Source organism: Eutrigla gurnardus (genome assembly GCF_963514095.1).
Source record: "Eutrigla gurnardus genome assembly, chromosome: 6".
Taxonomy (NCBI): domain Eukaryota; kingdom Metazoa; phylum Chordata; class Actinopteri; order Perciformes; family Triglidae; genus Eutrigla; species Eutrigla gurnardus.
The window spans coordinates 11,505,514-11,525,517 of NC_139920.1; the positions used below are offsets into that span (position 1 = coordinate 11,505,514).

Sequence of the window (20,004 nt, forward strand, 5' to 3'; positions counted from 1 at the left end):
TGCATCACTGACGGAGCGCATTAGTTCAAACGCATCACCAAAAGAGTGCTCTGACACCATATTTTCCTCACACGGGGATTTCCAGTGGCCGAGGGAAGCCTTCTAATTTACACTTCAGTGATATGAGGCTGACACACATCAAGCTAAATCTTTCCCCACACTTACAGGCAAATCTCTCTTCTCCTCCATAACTAGACAGCATACGGCATGGAGTCACTTTTGAAATCAAATGTGGATACAAGATGTTCAAGCTGACAGACATAAAGTACACTCCTTGCATACTGATGACAGATGACCTTCCAGTGTAACAGAACGTTGAAAGAAGCCAAGGACATCGATATCACAGTAATGTCCCAACTGCCGTGACCCTTTGGAACATACACAGCTAAAATGTAACATATTCAAATAATGTGAATATGATTATTAATTGAATTTTTATTGTATAAGGCCACCAGAGGATACATTGACTGATAATAGCAGAAGGTCAAGAGACTGACTGCTACTTTCCTCTGTTATCTAGGACTGCTATGGTTTTCACAGCAGAAGTGAGAACTGAATCAACACCTGCTCCTGGTGGAGGTGGCTTTTGAGACTGTAGTGGATCGGGGCCAGGAGGACACATCCCTCTGCTGCAGCTCAGCAGGGAAACACTGTCTGCAACTGCAACCAATGGCTCTCTTAACATACATATGGCATGTGGCTGCTGAACCTGTTCTTTAAATGACGTGCGTTGATTTGTGTTGATTTATTACTCACATTTCCATACATGTTAATTTATTTTAAAGTAGCAGACAACAGCAGATGCCTAATACTGTGGTTAAAGCTTTAAAAACAACATCAAATTTGACTTAAATCCAAAGGTCAACGTATGCAAAATGCAAAGTAGCTATGATGCTAACTAGCTATTGAACAGGGAAACTACTCATAGCATGTCTCTCTCCTCCCCGGTTCGTTTGGCAGGTTGGCCTATGCGACAGGTTTGTGAAAGTGGCAGTCCGTATCATTTTCATCTATTTAATTGTCTTTTAAGTTACTATCTATCAAAGAGTGAGTTAAAACAATGGTGATTGATCATATGACCCACGAATGAAAGTGCTTGGACTTGCTGCTTTGCCCAGAAATAGGATCTCCGTGTCTGTGGCATTCCCACACTTTTTACGTCAGTCAGCAGGTTGGTCTTCCCAGGTGGAGCTACTCACGGAAGCGTATGCTGCTTTTCATTGTAATCGCAAATCGGTAACTTCCAACTGCTGAGTCAGGCTCCCTCTAGTCTAAAGTGTTTGAGGATCAACAGCAACGTATCTCCAATCTTACGGACTGCCACTTTAATGGAAAGCAGGCGACAGTGGGGTCAGAGTCATCAATCAACCCTTCTTAAAGACTCGTGGTGCACTCTTAACTGAAAACAACAAGATGGAATTATTCCATCACAAAGCAGCAATAGGACGTGTTGTGTTTGATATCACAGCAGCTTAACTTTACAGACTTTATTAAAAAGCAGGCAACATTAACAGAAGTGGCAAACCAACTGTTAACTCATCTGCTTTGCTTCCAGCTGGGAAGAAGACTGGTGGAGGTACGGGAGGGGAATGCATCAGAATCTGGAATATCTCATCATGTGTGGCCATTTAGCAGCCTGGAGGTCATACTAAAGGTCATGTTTTGTTTAGTCTGTTGATTTTTTCGTTCTCAAATAATAACATAGAATATCAACTGATTTGAGCCCATTTCTGATCCCGTTTTTCAGCCAGAACAACTAATTTTAGAGTCGGACGTAGATTACGGTGGCGTGTATGGGAGGAAGGAAGGATCCATCAACTGTGCCCAACCAGTGATGAGCGATGCCATGTGGACTGAATATATGGAGGCCACATTGGTTGAGCTGTGGCAACAGCATATGCCACTTTGATGTTTCTCCTCCTTCTACCTTGACCAATCACCAATTCATATTTACCCTTCAGGTAAACAGAGGTACTTTCTCACACAGCAGACCAAATATTGAATGAGTGACACTACTGTTCGGACCATCATGTTGGAAGGGAGATGTCTCAGCCCAGCAGACAGTGACTGATTGATGGCGCCCATCGTACTCGGCTCAACGGCCCCCATCCCCCCCGGCCTGCTCCTGTGTGGTAACTCTGTGACTCTAATATTAAAACACTTGGCACACGTCTCAGATGAGCAGGACAAGCCAAAGTATCTCAAACCAAACAAAATCTTTCTAAGCTCAGAGATGCTTACACAAACACCGCGGCAAAATCCATCTTTCTGACAGAATCATTTTCAAAGCCTGAAGCTCCAACTGGGCTCCTGGATGCACTTCTGAGATATGCCCGCCTGGGGTGTGTGTGTGTGTGTGTGTGTGTGTGGCTACCTAGAAAGAGAGGATAAAGTATGAGTCATTCACTGCAGAATATGAACTTGTGTGGCTAAAGCAGTCCTCAACTTTCTTTCATGGAATATGAGTGTTTTTTGTTTTTGTTTGTGACTCCATGCAAGAGTGTGTCTCGAGAGAGATTAATGGTGCAGACATCTTAAAGTATTTCTTAACGAAGCCGTTGCCCAAGCTGCCTCGCAGCACCGTCTATCTGTGCGTGCGTGCGTCGCATGTCTGTACTAACAATAACAGACTGTGGTAGAAGTTCAAATCAAAGGATTATACCCTGCGGCGATTGGACTGAATGGACTGGACCTTTATGGTGATAACCCTGTGAGGTGGAACAGAGTGTAGGGATGTCACTCTGGATCTCACTTACATACTTTCACTCAAACACAAACACACACACATACTTGTAATTCTGTGCCCATGAGGTCTCTCCATTGATTTACATTCCCTCTGTTTTTAGTGTCTCCAACTTTTGAAGGCTATTTACAATGTAGCATTACATTTTTCAGGCTTATAATATAATATATACAATATCATTGCCTTCTTGTAATCCATTTTGGCCATCCTACAAGTATAATTAGTTAAACACAGAGAAAATACCATCCATATTAGAATAAATCATGCATGGAATTTTGCAACACAAAAGGTGTCCTGATGAAGGTGAGCACAGTCAAAGTAGTCTAAGTCAAAGTAATAAATAGCGGGGAAGGGATGGGTCATGATTTTCACATTTTCAAACAGTCGTGAACGCAATGAATGTTATTGCAGTGTGTGATTTATTTCATGAATAGTTACGTAGCTGGATTATTTTGAAGAGGGAATGCCAACTTGCTTCGTTAATTCAAGTAAGAGTTGAAGGATTTGTCGGCCCGCCCAAAGAGCTGATATTGTTGCGTTATATGTTCACACTGAAAACCGGTCGATACGAACACCTTCTCACTCCAATACGTCAAATAATGCTTGGCCAGTGTTTCAAAGCTTCCATCTATAGTATGTCTATATACACACTTGTTACATTCATGTCAGGTTTAGGAGTGGAGCATGGGTTGATGTTAACTTCTGTTGTTCCGCCTGTAATGCAGTAAGTGTGTGCGTCACATTAACACCCTCACGCTCTAAATGAAGGGTGTCAGGCGCCAGGGAGCACCGACTGAGCTGCACTATTTGACGCCTTGGCGGCGAGAACGGGTTGAATGCAACTTGTCTGTTTGCTGCAAAGTCAGCTGCTCACAGGGACCGCAGAGGTTTAGCCCACATTCTCTAACGCAAAGTATCTTTGGTAGTGGAGAATTGATTTCCGAGTATCTCTGATGTAGTCTACATTGAAAAATGCAATTCAAAATCGTTCATGCATTTATGGCTCGGGCGCGTTGTCCCTCAGCAATTAATTCCTCAGCCGGCTTTTTCAGATGTATTGGAGAAACACAAACTCAGAAACGAGGACGGACCCAGACATTTAGAGGTCATTATAATCCAAAATGGTTCGAGGCATTAAAACTGAAAATGTTGTGTCAATATTGTGATGGTTACGATAACCATTGTTTTTAATATTGCTTCGCTCATTTGTTATCGTAAAAATACATTTTTAAAATTGCTTTTATTGCAGCTTCTGCTAAATAGCTTTTTCTCAAAATGAAATATTAAAAAGGGTTTAATGGATTGTTTGGCCATAAGTAAAACCCATCTCCGGCTGTCACATGGCTGAACTCCATGTTTTCAGCGGCCCTCTACTCTCCTTAGACCATGTTTATGCAGAAACATTTCCTGATTACTCATCTGTTTTTCTGAAATCTTTCTACAGCCCTGTCCTGGAGCCACAAGCTACAATATCCTTCTTCCTCAAAAATGTCAACACATGCACTATCAGACGCAAAGTATTCTTGTATCCTGTGTCACCACAGTGAATTTAATTAAGTTTGGATTAAAATGTGTTTGGAGGAGGCCCAATTGATCATAAGGACGGAAATCGTTAGAATAAGAATTAAAAGCAAAATAAATTAGCATTTTAAGTCAAGCTAGGGACATGAAATGTTATGTACCAAATAAACATCATGGTGAGCTTACCTGTAGATGGGATCCTGCATCACCATCATCTTGCTCTCATCCCATGTCCACTCCTTCTTCTATGGAAACAAAAACAAAACTGTAAGTTCACACTAGACTTAAGCAGAAACGAAAAGAAATACATACATTTATGTCTCTCTTGACTGAGAGTGAACTGCATCAGACAATCTATTGGTGTAGATATTATAAAATCTCCATCTTTGTGTACGTTTCACTTTTCCTTTTGTCTTTTTGTTCATCTAAATTTACCTGTCACAATCAAAAACATCAAAACATGAGCACATTGGAATTATTCATGTTGATTTCTATCTCCACAGAGCTATGTTGACTCGATCAGTCAATCACTTCCATCTCTGGTCCCTCTTTGCCTCTGATGCACATTCTAAATATATCGCTGAGCATCACACTTGACATTTCAGCTTTCCGGCCAGGGATCCAAACAAGACGTGAAAACAGGTGGAGGGAAAACATCCTTCTATCGATCGGCCTTTGATTCCAGCACACCAGTTAATCAGACACTGAGCCCTCGATGGTGGTGATCTATTTTTAAAAGACTCCATCTGAAAGGGACCCAAGAACAATCAGAGCTGATCTCAATAAGACGGATAATTGAGGTGAATGGCTTTCCCCACTGAATATTGCAATTTCATCTTTTTCTTTAATGATAACATCAACAAATCAGTGTGATGTTTCAGATGACTGATGGCCAAAACAACAATTCCCCTTAGCTGACATTAGCCATCAGATACACAAATATAGAGGAATGGTATGGGGTCATAGTAATATTCCACATACTGAATGGTGTATAATCCACACACATTACTGCCTACAAACAAAAAAAGGCACGTACTTACATAACTGATCATTAATATTGGTGTAATGAATAGGCTTCTCCTTAGAGGACCACGTAGACTCAATTAAACCTCCTTTTAATGAGACACTAATGTATTTCTGCCTATAATTACAAGTCAAGGTTAATACATCTCCCTTTACATACATGCAATAGAGCAATCCTAAGTATCCAAATTGTTCATGCCTGTTTGGGAATGTCAAACCTTTTACAACAGATGTCCCTCTTTAAGCCGCGTGACGGAAATATTAATTATTTAGTCCATCAATTTCAAGAGATGCTTATTAAAATGTCAAGATCAATCAATTTCAATTCATGACATTTGAAAAAGTGGAAACAGGTGGCACATTTTTAACAAAAGCAGCAGCTTTGTATTGAATTTAGAGGATTATCTGAATCCACACTCAATGCTAGAAGATCAACAAGTCAATGGGAGTCTATTCATTTCACATTGTGAAACCAAGGAAATGTGTTATAATGTCGGCTAACAAATTATTAATCATCATCAGATTTTTTTTAACTGCAGGCTGTAAAAAAAGAACACATCTGATCTGTCTGAGCTGCACGGTGGTGTAGTGGTTAGCACTGTCGCCTCACAGCAAGAGGGTCCTGGGTTTGATTCCTGGGTCCTTGTGTGTGGAGTTTGCATGTTCTCCCCGTGTCAGCGTGGGTTCTCTCCGGGTTCTCCGGCTTCCTCCCACAGTCCAAAGACATGCAGGATGGGGATAGGTTCATTGGTGACTCTAGATGTCCCGTAGGTGTGAATGTGAGAGTGAATGGTTGTTTGTCTCTACATGTTGGCCCTGCGATGGACTGGCGACCTGTCCAGGGTAAACCCCGCAACCCTGAATACAGGATAAAGCGGTAGACAATGGATGAGACTGGCAACCTGTCCAGGGTGTACCCTGCCTTTGCCCAATGACAGCTGGGATCGGCTCCAGCCCCCCCACGACCCTGAATACAGGATAAGCGATAGACAATGGATGGATGGATGGATGGATGGATGGATGGATGGATGGATGATCTGTCTAAACGGAGCAACAGTTTAAACACCGTCATTTCTGTTGTATTCAATATTAAATACATTCTAGAGGACTCCAGGGGAGCAGCCTGGACCCTTGAAAAACAGAAAATGGTTTCATGTCCAGGTCGATAAATGGAGATGAAAACGAAAATGCATTTCTGGTGAGGAGAATCGACAGCACAAAGTGACTTCCCTTTCCATTCACCTGTCAGAATCTCTGGGATTCTCGGCAGGTGACGTGGACTCCAGTCTGTCTCCGTGGATTACAGCCGTCAACATATCTGGAAACACAGATCCGCCTCCAGTCTCAGCACTCCCTCCCTCAGTTTCCTCAGTTTGCTCTTCTCCTCCCAACTCTTTACTTTTGAATATCTGCCCCTCTTTTCTTCTACATCTTCCCCCACATTCACAATTCCCCTCAGGCCCCGTCAAAATGTCTCCATCCTCACTTCTGTCTGCCGTCGACACGGAGACGAGGATCGATCACCGCCTCCTGCCACATACAGGAAATGGCTCTGCACTGGTTCTTTAAAGTGCCTGTTTTAGCACCAAAGAAAAACCCACAGCATGATTGAAACACAATATGTCTTAGGGCTATGTGTGCAAAACAGTTGAGTACTCATTCTAAAAATAAGTTGCAAGGCTGTCACGGCTTTCTGCATATGTTAAAAATGCGTCCGGGTATGGTACAGAAGCCTCACTATCAGTGATGGGAATAACGGCGTTGAAATAAACGGCGTTACTAACGCCGTTACTTTTTTCAGTAACGAGTAATCTAACTAATTACTTTGACTGTCACTATAACGCCGTTATCATTGCCGACACCCCGTTACTGCACGTTACTCAAGTCGCACAATGAACTTTTTTTTAACTTCATGATAGGACTCGTGCGCGTGTTGTCATGAGAGAAGGGAGGATGAGATAACCTCTCAGCAATTATTGGCTGATGTATAGTAAGATTACGTCTTCAGGTCGTGCCTGGTCTCGGCAGCCTGTTGTCCGTGGAGAAACGTGCAAACTTGCCGCGAGCTGGAGCCGGAGTTGGGGCTGCTGCTGGTCTGAGCGGCGCGCGAGGGCCACGCGGGCCCCGGTGTCCCGCCGTTCTGGTGTTGGACGGGAATCCGGTATAGCTGTGGAGCGCGGATGGTGAAGACGGTGGTGATGATGATGATGATGAACGGCGCAGCGGCTCGAGGCACCGGGGTCATTATGTCTACTGCTGTGCGCTCTGACCCTGTTTTGTGATATATGACAGACACAGCGTCTCCCACTGTATAATTTCTCCTCAAGTTTTAATTATTCCCGCATGCGAGGTGCGGAGAATGTGATCTCAATTATTATACACAAGACAACACGCTACGCGACTATAGGAGTAGACTACAAGACTACAGTTTGCCATCTCATTACAAGAAAAATCCAAATTATTTGACATAAAGCAACTTTTTTTTTTTACAGTAACGCAAATAGTTACTTTCCCTGGTAACTAGTTACTTTTATTATAAAGTAATTCAGTTACTAACTCAGTTACTTTTTGGAACAAGTAGTGAGTAACTATAACTAATTACTTTTTTAAAGTAACATTCCCAACACTGCTCACTATAGAAGAGTACGGACATCAAATAGTTCCAGCTCACAGGGAGCAGAAACTGAAAGCCTGCTCACCAATTTATCTTCTCCTGCCGTTTGTGCTTCTTGACATTAGCTGGATATCTGCGGGCGGCTAATGAGCTGCATGGCAGGGACAAACCAAACAATGTAGGATCGTGCACTGTTGACTAGACTACAGCAGCTTCATCTCTTGTTACTCGGGATAATAGCTCATCTACAAACACCCACCAAGAGCACAGATCAGTATGCAACATCTTACGTCTCATTTCCTCCCTTTATGGATACAAAACCACACAGCCAGAGTTACCACACTGTCCCGTAAACTGTGCTTGGTGTCGTTATTCAAGACAGCTAATGCATTTTTACCTAGCATTTTATGTATTCAAATTAATTCACTGCATCACCCAGCCATACCAGCTTAATGATCATTGGCTCCTGGACGTAATCATACAGCAGGGTATTGCAAAATAAAGCAAATCGCTTCACATCATATTCCTGTTCTAACAAGATACTTTCTTGTTAGACTATATTTATTTTTAAGGATCTCTTTGGCATGTTTGCCTTTAATTGACTGTGTAGAGACAGAGACTGAAAATAGGGGGAGGAAGACGGGTCTGACAAGCAACAAAAGTCCCCGGACAGGAAGTGAAGCTGGGACATTGTGGTGATGTGGCATCAACTCATTACGTTTTAAAACAAACACATTTCATGGTAACAACAAATCAGCTTATTAAATCTAAGGAAGTTTAAATGTTAGAATAAGAAACGTTAATAAAAAGACACTGAGGTCTATACTGAAAATTAATTTATAAACATTCAGATTTTTCTACTTGGCATCATGCCCTTCTACAGACAAAGATCTCCTGCTTTTGATTTGAAATTACACTAACAAAACACATACAATGCACCCAAGCAGGGTGTCCTTGAACACAGAAGAGAAATAAAAAAAAGGTCACTCACTTTTTTCTTTTTCCTCAAGGCGACTTTCACACCGTCTACAGACACCACGATGTTGACTTTCTTCTTCTTGATGTTTTTCACCTTGAACTCATACTGCAGAGAGAAGAAAGACAGAAAGTAAATGTATTAATACTTGGGGGGGATTAAGGTTGACAGAGACACTGTTACAGCCTCTCAAATATTTGAAGATGGGTGAGGCGACCGAAGAAAGAAACATTGGAATATGATGAAAAGAAATGTTCATTTACACATTTGTTTGTTGATATTCGCTGGGTCAAAGGGGATTTTACACCAATCGAGGGACAATGCAATATTTTCTTTCGGTTCCCATAAGAAAGTGAGCTCTAAGCTAGAAATAGATTGAAAAACATGGACAACCTTCAAGAACCTTCAAGACAAAGAATTTATGGCGATGTATAAGGCCAAGTTAAATACTTAAATGTGTCTTAATATCTGGAGAAGAAGGCAATAATTTATTAACTCAGATTAATTCAGTAATTCTTCTTTATGGTAAATACATTGTACTGGTTTTATTCGTTAATCCATCCATATATTTGCAAGAGAAAATGTAATATTATTCTGGACTTGGCTTAATGTTGTGGGTTCTTTCACAACTCATGGCCTTCAACAGTCATCTACACTGCCGACAGCATTTCACCCTACGACCTTCACAATAGACATTTTAAACTATTACATGCCGAGCATTATCTGCCTGCTTTCTGTACTGGACCATTCACATTCACTACAACTTCATAATGTGGTCTGTATTCAAAAGTACTGATTTGACACCTACTGTTGGAAGGTGAGAATTGATCAAGTTTGCTGGAAAGTCTGAATGGCCCTAAAATTCCTTTGATCAAAACACTTAACCTCGACCACATGCTCCAGCGAGGCTGCTTTGTGGCTCTCAGTTAAGGAAAAACTCCAAATTATGTAAAGAAACTAGGGGTGAAACGATTCATCAACCATATTGATGTATCAATATTTATTCCTACGGTCCAACTAGATCTATAGGTGCTCGGCAAGTTGTCCTTAACTGGAGACAAATATCGATATAAAATCGATTTGCAACCTAATAATCGATTGGATCGATATTAACCAGGGCTCCAGAGTGCGACCATTTTGGATGCACATTTGACCAAAAATCAGTGAAGTGCGACTTAATATGTTCCTTGGTCGCAATATAAAAAGGCATATAATAAAGCATATTATTTTCAAATAAAAAGAGAATTTATTAGCGATTAATCGTTATTTTACCCCTGCTGATTCCCTGAGAAGAAATACTATTCGTAATCTTCACCTACACGGTCCAGTATACATTTGGGTATTTTTTTCCACAGTAACACTGGTTGAATGTTTGACAAAAAAAAAAGTTACTGTATCGATTTCAATTCATTGAATCGTATCCAAACCATAGAAAATTAAATGTATCATTTTAAAATCGTATCGTTACACCCCTAAAAGAAACATCGCGTGAGTGAGTTCAGCGTCTTTCATATGTTGCCACCTTGGAATCAGAATAATACTGCAGCCACTCCCATCCCATTCAAATCAATGTTTCAAACTAATGATGAATGGATTCGTTACAGAAACAGTGAATGCACATGGCATGGTAGGCAGACCCCGTCGATTTACACATCAAAGATCAGACGGAGGCGGCCTCCATCATCTCCACTGCCTCTGATGGAGCCGTGAGCATTCTGTAAACATCGGCACTGCAGCAGGCAGTCGATACAGTATTCAAAGTGATTGCTTATCAGATACATAGTTAAAAGTGGCTTTTATGTCATTGTGGGAATCCTGTGTTGCATTCAGCTAGGTGACTGCTTGCTCCCACAATCCCTTGCATGTTGATGGTATTCTGAATGAGCGGGATATAATTGACTTGTATAGAACCACCTGTCATGGCAGGCTGGAGAGACATTAGCTTCAAGTAGCGTATGGCTTTTTCTGTGTATTCGCGCTCTCAGTGAGCTGGCTGCTAAGTGCGTCCTGCTGGGTGATTCATCATCGGGCTTCTGAAAGCGGACGCTCATCGTTGCTTCACCAGACAGCAATGTTTATGCAGAAAAGCAACTCCGTTATGAGACAAGAATAGGAGATGCTGCTCGTGTCACCCAGTCTGTTCAAATTCAATCCTGGTCCCAGGTATTGATGCTCATGGGAAATCTGCTCAGTGCAAGGAAGTGAGAAATCGAAACTTAAAGAGACAGCAATGACAACGGCAACGGTAGAGAGACAGTGCTCTATTGAGGCAGGCTGACAAGATGACTTACTTCACTAACTCCAACACACACAAACACACACACTATTTTAACTTTCAAAAGTGACCTTGCATTACCACTTGGAGCTGCCAAAATTCTAAATTTCTGGCAGCTCTGGTAGCACAAAATCTGCACCGTCATGCACTGCTGCTACACAGAAAACATCTGACAGTGATTATGATTTGCTGTGTTTGCACCGAATTGCCCCTAAATCAAATTGTTTTATGTTGTTCGTCATATTTTCCCACCTGCTTGCTGTCACTCAATCTGCCAATATTCCTGCTATTTTAGCTGTCAGTTGACTTCACTGTCAGTCGATCATCCGTTGCTGTGTTCTCTGTCTTAACTCAATATTCTACTTAAAAAAGTAGAATATTGACTCTTCAATTGATAACAAAAAAAGTTGTTTTTTTTTACTTTATCCATTTGAGTATGAACACAATTAGGGATGTCCCGATCCAGCTTTTTGCACTTCCGATCCGATACCGATATTGTAGCTTTTAGTATCGGCCGATACCGATACCGGCCGATCCAAGCATGTATTAAAGATTAAAGATATTTACTTAATTTGTTGTCAGACTCATGTTGAAAAGGGTTTTACTCTTAAGAACAACTAGCCAACTTAATTACGTTAGTTTGAATAATCCACAATGGTTGGTAATGAGAAGCTGACCTGTTTATTCTTATCAGGGTTTAATAAACACAAAATAGACTAAATAATAAATAGTCAATCTTACAGCTTTACCACCACGCTTGACTTTATTGTGGCAAGTATTGCACTCCGCATTTTCGTCTTTTAGGGTAAAATAATCCCACACAGCTGACATTTTTATCAATAACTTTAAATTCTTAGTGGGACATCAGTGTTTCCCCTAGAATTTTTTTCAGGCCCGGTGGTACCCACCGAAAAAACCCTAAACAGACGAGACGCGTGGGATGGTGTATTGGTGCAGTTGGATTAAGTCAGGTGGCACAGCAAGCAGTCTGCAATTCTGCAATTATTATATTTGCATTCAACATTTTTGTTCAACCAGAGTGTATTCAAGGTTTTCAAGGATTCAAGGAGAGAGTGACTTATTAAGGGGCTGGAAAAATATGGCTGGAAAATGATGAGCATCACATTAATAGCTACAGATACTTTTATACGTTATAAAACATTATAACGACATATGAGTGTATATATTGTCTTATTTTATCAAGTAAAATATAAGTTATTTACTCAACAGCCTAATAGTTCATAGAAATTCAGGTAGAAATAGGTTAACTCAGAGTTCCACAGCTTATCAAAAACAATCCTCCCCCACAGACGTCATCACGTCCTAATACTACACACACAATATGGCTTGATGCTGTTTTGAAGGAGTGCATATATTTATCGACAACACTCGGCCTGCATCAGCGCATGTGCGCACGAGCGGATCTGTGCGAGCAGGCAGCGCGGAAGCCGGTCCGGTTCCGGTACCGGTCCGGTTCCGCTCACACAACGAGTCTGAAGAGTGCAACAGCTTATCAAAATACAGTGTCAACTCCGTGTTTTCAAAGTAGAAAGCGACATCGTGGTGGTTTAACGAGGCAGAGCTGCATCAGAACAACATCAAGCGCGTAAAATACACCAAGAAGAACGTAGCGGGAGCGTGCGAGGATTGTTGCGGCCGAGCGTATTACGGAGCAAGTCTACTGTGCTGCGCGGAGGCGCTCCTAATGGACAGGTCGCGAGGTGTGCGCTAGGTGTGCTGGAAAACGCGGACCGGACTTTGGGGAAAAACGGAAAAAAACTGGAATGGATTACCTACGTCGGTGCGCTGGAAAACACGGACCGGAGTTTTGAAAAAAAAAACTGGATCGGGAGTCCGGATCGGGATTTTCCCGTGCAGGCCGATCCGATATCGATATGCATTTTTTGCTAATATCGGCGGCCGATCCGATCCAAATATCGGATCGGGACATCCCTAAACACAATACACCACATACTGTAAATGACAGGTCGTCCCAGTGACCAGTCCAAATGGTCTCATGCAAACAGGTCTGTGATCCTGTGTTTTTAGCCACTCTAGTTTACAGTAAACAGGATTTGCTAACGTGCAGCAGTTTGGAGTGGGACCACCTCAATTGAGACAAACAGTGACAGGATATTAGCATACGGGTAAACAAAAGGAAATGAAATGAATACTGGGGTCCAGGAATAGGCTCATTCATCATGCAAATACGTCAGTCTAACATTTGCAGTCACTTTTTCCTGCTAAACAGGCCGTTGTCTGCTAAAAGGTCCTTTCCTCCTGTTTCCAGTATAATCCATCATTTTGGCAACAAAGGCGCCCACGCACAATGGTGTCCTCAGTCAGCGATGCCATTTACACTCACAAATATCAATCAGGGGCAAGGAGAGCGCTATAAAAGCCTGCTTTTCTGTTGATGACCACAGTCATCACTGAGCGAGGCTGTATGTAAGGGGAGCCAAATAAAAGAAATCAAATTCACTGGCACAGTACACCGCTGAGGTCGGCAGTCGTTCAATGATCTCAGCGGGGCGACAGAGTGACTCTTTGCTGAGGTGAAGGCCGCCTGCTGAGCTGAAAAACATGCTATTTATTTAACTCATCGACAATGCTTTTCTGAGATGATTACAGAGTTGTCCATCTTTAATACAGTCAACACACTTTCTGCTGACGCGGCGTCGAGCTCTGCAAAGTCAACGAGGCGTCCACTGTCTGCACATGCACAATCAGACTCGGAACACAAGAGGCACGTTCCTCTCGGCTCAATCAGCTTTGCTGCTGCATTTCAACCTGAAAACTTAATGTGTTGTGCTTGTCGTTTGTTTTATTTTCCGTTGGCTTTGCAGAAGTTTATTGCTCTGCTAGTTTCATCAAGTCATGATTAAGGGTGCTCTGGTCGATCGGCCACTCGCTGTTATCAGCTAATATTCCTTCTGAGTGTTTGATCGATGGTCTCTATAGTATAGTATAAGTAATTCAATACTCATATTTGCCTTTTTTTACTCGCCTGCTCTTTAATCTGAGCCACACAGCTGGACAACACTCCACTTAGTTAACATGGGCACAGAAAGAAAGCGTATCTGCCTTTAATTAACCTTAAGTCCATAAATCAACACATAGACCGACATGCATACCTGGCCAACATGTTCTTATAATACTAATGCCTGAAAATCAGAAGCAACGATGCTGTCAGGTTTGTGGCCATCGCAACTATAAGCAGGCCGGATGGCATTGGTCCAGGGCTTCAGATATCTACGCCTTGTTATCGCTCACCACTTGTCATAAGATTTTTTTTAAATCAAATTGAAAAAAAAATGTCTCTTGTAGACCATCCCTGAAGAAACTTGTAAAATGAAATACAATAAATAATAATATGTAGCCTTGGTGTAGAAAGCAGGGATTCAAATAAATGAGTTCCTAAATAAGTGTAGTAATAAATCCGTAAAATAGCTAAACTAAAAGTTATATGGTTTAATAAAGAGTAAAATGGTTAACTCAGATTAAGACAAATTAATCATAAATGAGTAAATGATTGTAAATGTTTGTAACTGTAAGGTAAACTGTGGAAAAATAGAGACTGTGCCTTCATTCTTGTTTGTGTAATTTGATTCACTGCATGTATCTGTCAGTGTCACCTGTTGTGATTGGCCATGGGTCAGGAAGAGCCCGGAGGGGCGGGGCTTAAGGAGGAGGGACGGGAAGACGCGAGAGGGAAGACAGAGGAGAGATAGGATAGCGCCAAGGAGCAGTAAACGGAGATTGCAAACTTTTGGAAGTATTCTCGTTAGTTGGTATAGGGACGTTTTGAGTTCATGGACATTTTTATGGTCCGTCTGTCGGGCGTGCGGTGAATGTGATTCTATGTGGACGACTTTTGCACGTGTTCTGGAAAGTGAGAGAGTCAGCTACTACGGAGTTCCTAATAGCAAAACAAATCTGCGAAGTCTAGAACTGCGTTTAAATCGCGATTTTGTGTTTCAGCCATTTTCACAAACCGTAGGAAAGTAAAAATGCAAATGAATCAATTAAATCGAGAAAAATCGCCCAGCCCTAAAGCCAATTATGTGAAGTTAATGAAGGAGATGAGGCAGATATGCTCAGATGGGAGATTCTCCCATCATCTCTCTCTCCCTCATTCTAGAATTCAAATGGTCCAAATTAATGTTTTGCCCAGAAGGCATTTTGTACTTTAATCTCTGCCGGTAGAGTCCCGATGGTAGTATTTAAAACTCTTGACAAATTGATATCAAGATTTGTAAGGCAAAATAAAAAATGCCACCTCAATTTAAATTAAACATTAAACCTGCTAATGGGCAGCCCAGCTGAAGGCCCTGAGAGCATGGATAACAGAGGACAGGATAGCATAGAGCAGAGTTCATGCCCCAGGATTTAATTGCTTCATTTCCTCAGTCAAGAACAAATGGAATAGATTTATTTATAGATATTTTTTTTAGATGGATTAACTTCACAAATAACAATTCTATATCCGGAGCATTAAAAATAGCAGTTATAAAATAGATATTGGCTTCACAAAATGGGCAGATAAAATGTTTTTGTAGGGAAACTTTAATATCATATGACCATCTTCAGAAAGAATTTGGGGTAGATTTCTTGAGATTCAAGTCTTAAGGAGTTAAGTTTGTAATGTGATCTATTTATTATGTTTGTATCTTCACTCATATGACTGCATATGTAAAAAAAAAAATGCAAAAAAGGGAAGAAAACTAAATTGCATCCCTTATGAGCACAGATCTCAATGCCATATCTCATCTACAGCGATGGAAAAATAATACTGAGCGATGCAAAGTATTTAAAATTCTAAAGGTGAGACGAGGAATGAGAAGGAGAGACGGGGAGGGACAAGCAATGATTTTGTGAAATCATTGAGATCATTAAGTTCATAATTACACAAATTGAAAGTCAAAGTCTCTTAAATGTGCAAACTATCATATTGTCATTAGGTGCTTGATGAACTGAAATGCATGTGGGTTTAACCTTCACAGAGGGCCTGAAGTTAATATTCATAATTAGAATGAGTTCTTTGGCTGCATTCAAACCAAATCAGGTGTTGCGGCGGCACATCTGCATCCTCTTCTCCTCTTCTCTCTACGTTACCTCATCAGTCATTCAGCAGGCATCCACTCACTGAACTCCCAATAATCAGTTGTCATTTTACAACATTAGATGCAGACCAGTAGGAGGATCTCTGAAAGAGCTAATAGTCTGTTACTAACATTAACATATCTCATGTGGCCACAGTGTTATTGAAGGGTTCATTGCACTGGTTCTCTTGTAAAACAAAGTGGGTACTACTGAAGTACATCATTTACTGATCTATACTTTTTCTATTTATTTTATTATTTTATTACAGCAACTACAACACTAGTTTGGAGGTGTGCAAAGATCAGTCATTTACTGATCTGTACCTACTATATTCTTGTCATTGCTGCAATGTCCCATGCTTGTTCTGGCTGAATTTATGACATTGTAATCCCAGGAAATTTGTAGAAATGATTATTTGAAACAAGAATCCTACAAATGACATGTACTGTATCATAGACTAGCATTCAAATGATAAATAAAAGTAGCACCTCCAAAGATGATCCTCAAATTAATTATCACCGATAACAATAACGAAAGCTAAGAAATATGGGTGAGTTTGTAATATTCCACTTCAAAATAGCAGGCGCAAAAAAAAGCACCACCGCTGTGAAGCACTGACCTTCTGATTAGACCTCAGTTCCCATGTGAGACGCCATCTTTCTCGCTTTCTTTCACCACCACACACTTCTGCTAACCACAAAGCTTTCATCACTTTCTCTCTCCTGTACATCACCCCACCTTGAAATACTTTGAACCGCTCGTCTTAAGCATATTATGTTACTGCTGGTCATTGAAGTGGATATAATGTGAATGTTCGTCCCCCCCCTCTCTCATCACTGTCACTTTTTATTCTCATTCCCACAGCCATATTCGTAGGGCATCGGGCTCCTTTCGGCTCTCACTCTCTCATATTCTTTTTTCTCTATTGCACTCACTTTCTCCACACACCGTCTCCCCCACTTTTACATTTTCTTTCCACATTACCCCCAGCGTCCCCCTCCCCTCCCCCCCTTCCGTTGTCTCCACAAACTGGTGGCTGATACAATCTCCAGCCATGTTGTTTATGAAAAGGCATTTCATTTTCTAAAATAATTTGTGTTTAAGACGCCACAGGGTCCATCATGTTTCATCATGTTTCTGCGATGCAGGACTGTCTTTGAAAAAGACAAATGGGGCCAAATGTTAAGAGTCTACCAAGAAAACCCATATATCATAATATTATTCAAATCATAGTGCATTCTCTTTTTAGCATTGCCTTCCATACAGGGAGCCATGAAAAGAGAAAAAGAGTCCATGAATCGTTGAAGATGAGCTGAGAAGATGCTGAGGAGGATCTTGTGATTTGATGAACAGCTCTAGTCCTTAAGGTGATATTCTTTTTAACTGCCATTTCTCAGGTCAACAATGAACTTCATTCTCAAAGTTTCATGTTAGAGGCTAGACTGTAATAATAACTTAAATTTATATAGTGCCTTTCACAGAACCCCAAGGACACTATCCTGGGTCTCACCATACACAGTGTGAATGTTCATTTATAGCAGAGATTGGGTTTTCTCTGGGTTCTCCAGTTGCCTCCCATAGTTTAGGTAACAAATAATAATAATAACAATTATTATTATTATCATTATTATTATTATTATTTAACTACACTAAAAACAACAACATGGAGGCCTTAAAGGGCCCATGTACAACTCTCCTACACTTCACTCCTTTCTTCCATTTCTTCTCCATTCCCTCTTTCCCTCATTTCATTGGTTTTCAGGACACCATTGGGGGTGAGCACTGATGTAAATAACTGTAGCTGTACACCTAAACACCCCCATTCCAATCCTGCCACATGGTCCTGCCCTGAACGTTAATCTCTGTGTGCGACACAAGCGGGACAGGTACGTTTTTACACAAGCTTTTAAATATAGTGCAAAATATCGATACCCCTGTGTGCCATTATTAATGTGCATAGTTAAGTTATTTGTACACCGTGAATATAATATCCAGCCCCAGTTACCCTATTTACATGCACATAGCCGTCAGTCCCTGGTAACGAAGGGCCCTTCACATGTATGGGCTGATATTTAAAAGCACGTAGTGGCACTTTTGTGCTCGGGGCCCTAATAACTTCCAGAAAAACAATAGGTTCTTCACACTTTCTGCACTTTTCAGTGGCCGACCTCACTAATGCTTTTGTGGCTGGATGGGAGAAAATGCCTTTACAGAAGAGTGGAGGCTGTAATATCCCCAGATTAATGCCCATTATTTTTGGAATTAAATGTTATTTTATTGGGGTGCTGTACACTTTGATCCGTTGTCCATGAACTTTAAGCAACACAGTAAACATCTTGTGTACAGTAGTGTGTGTGTGTGTGTGTGTGTGTGTGTGTGTGTGAGGGGGGGTGCTATAAACTACAGCTCCCTAGCTGTAGTTTAAAAGCAAGTTTCTGGATGCTGTATTTCACCACCAACACCTGTTCACTAAATGCATGCATACATTTTGTTGCATAAAAAAAAAGATTGGAAGATTGGACACTTTTCTCTTCCACATGCATCACTAAAATATAAAAAGCAACATTCAGGACCATTTAAGAAGATGTTTCAACATCTGGACCGCGTCCAATGTTAAAAGGAAAAAGGGAAGAAAGGAGGTTTAGTCTTGATGAATGAGAGTCTCCGAGACCGTTGGCACAGTTTTCTGTTGGGTCCTATAGGCAAGAAGGCAAATCCATTTCATCTGTCACACTGTCGATAGACAGACCTTACACTGTGTCACTGTCTCCCCTTCTCACTTTCTAGAGTTTGACCGATCTGTTCCTCGCTGAGGTCATACATCCACACCCTTGATGGATGGAGCCGTACACAAAGAAATGTCAAAGATGCTTATCACAACATCTAAAGAATCAGATCAAAAATATATCTTTTTCACTTCAGAGTGGGGTGATTCCCATCAGCCTGATCAATACTTCCTGCCAGAAGCATGTAGCAGACGATGTATCTCGTTAGCTCGTCTGTCTTCTACCTTTGCTACAAAAAGGATGTAGTTCAGTCCAGTGAGAAATAAATCAACACTCTGCTCGTTTGTGGGAAGCTGGATTGAAACTGCAACATCCTCCAGACAGATGTATTATGATGAAATGTGTGTGTTGATGGATTCCAGAAGACTGGCAATGGCATAGATGAAAGTAAGCCGCTAATGTCATTATAGCCCTTTCTTTCAATATTTCTGACCAGCTTCTACCTTTTCACTATCGGTTTTCCTCCACCTTCAGTCTTGAGAGCCAGGGGGAGATGAGTTACAGAGGCTTTTCTTTGCCCGTATTGAACCATGTCAGAGGAGAAATCCCTCGCTTCCCCAAAAGGACACGGAAACAAACTCAATTTCCAGGCAGTTGGTGTATCGACAAATTACTTCCAACCCGCTGTCATCTTCAGTGCTGTATAAAAGCTGAAGTGGCTAATGGCCCCCATTGGTTAGAGAGATTACAGCCTTTTTATTTCAGAATGGATTTTTATTTGATGATAAACACGTCAAATGAAAGTGGAACCACTGATTATGTCAAAACGAGACCATCCGTTTTATTGTGCACTTCTTTATAGGATGGCAGCACAGCAGGCTAGAAATTTAACTCTGATCACAGCCCTGACCTCCCTTTTGCTATAGCTGCTTCTTGAACAATGGATCTTTGATTTCAGACAGTTAATTGAAAACTGTCTCTCTCCTATGACCCCTTTTAAGGTGGCAACCCTGTGAAAGGGTC

The 20,004-nt window shown here is 41.2% G+C and overlaps 1 protein-coding gene across 3 annotated transcripts in view; it reads right to left on the reverse strand.

The window, feature by feature from the left end:
- LOC311014599 (carboxyl-terminal PDZ ligand of neuronal nitric oxide synthase protein-like) overlaps positions 1-20,004 on the reverse strand; it is a 172,848-nt gene that overhangs the window by 100,721 nt on the left and 52,123 nt on the right. For 2 of the 3 annotated variants that reach the window (XM_084011295.1, XM_084011296.1), the window contains exons 3-4: positions 8,893-8,985; positions 4,451-4,509 (exon numbers count right to left, since the gene is read on the reverse strand). In XM_084011295.1, the coding sequence (XP_083867421.1) occupies positions 4,451-4,509; positions 8,893-8,985 (152 nt within the window). Of the gene's footprint in view, positions 1-4,450; positions 4,510-8,888; positions 8,987-20,004 lie in introns of those variants that run through there. The other variant, XM_084011297.1, reaches the window with a different exon arrangement.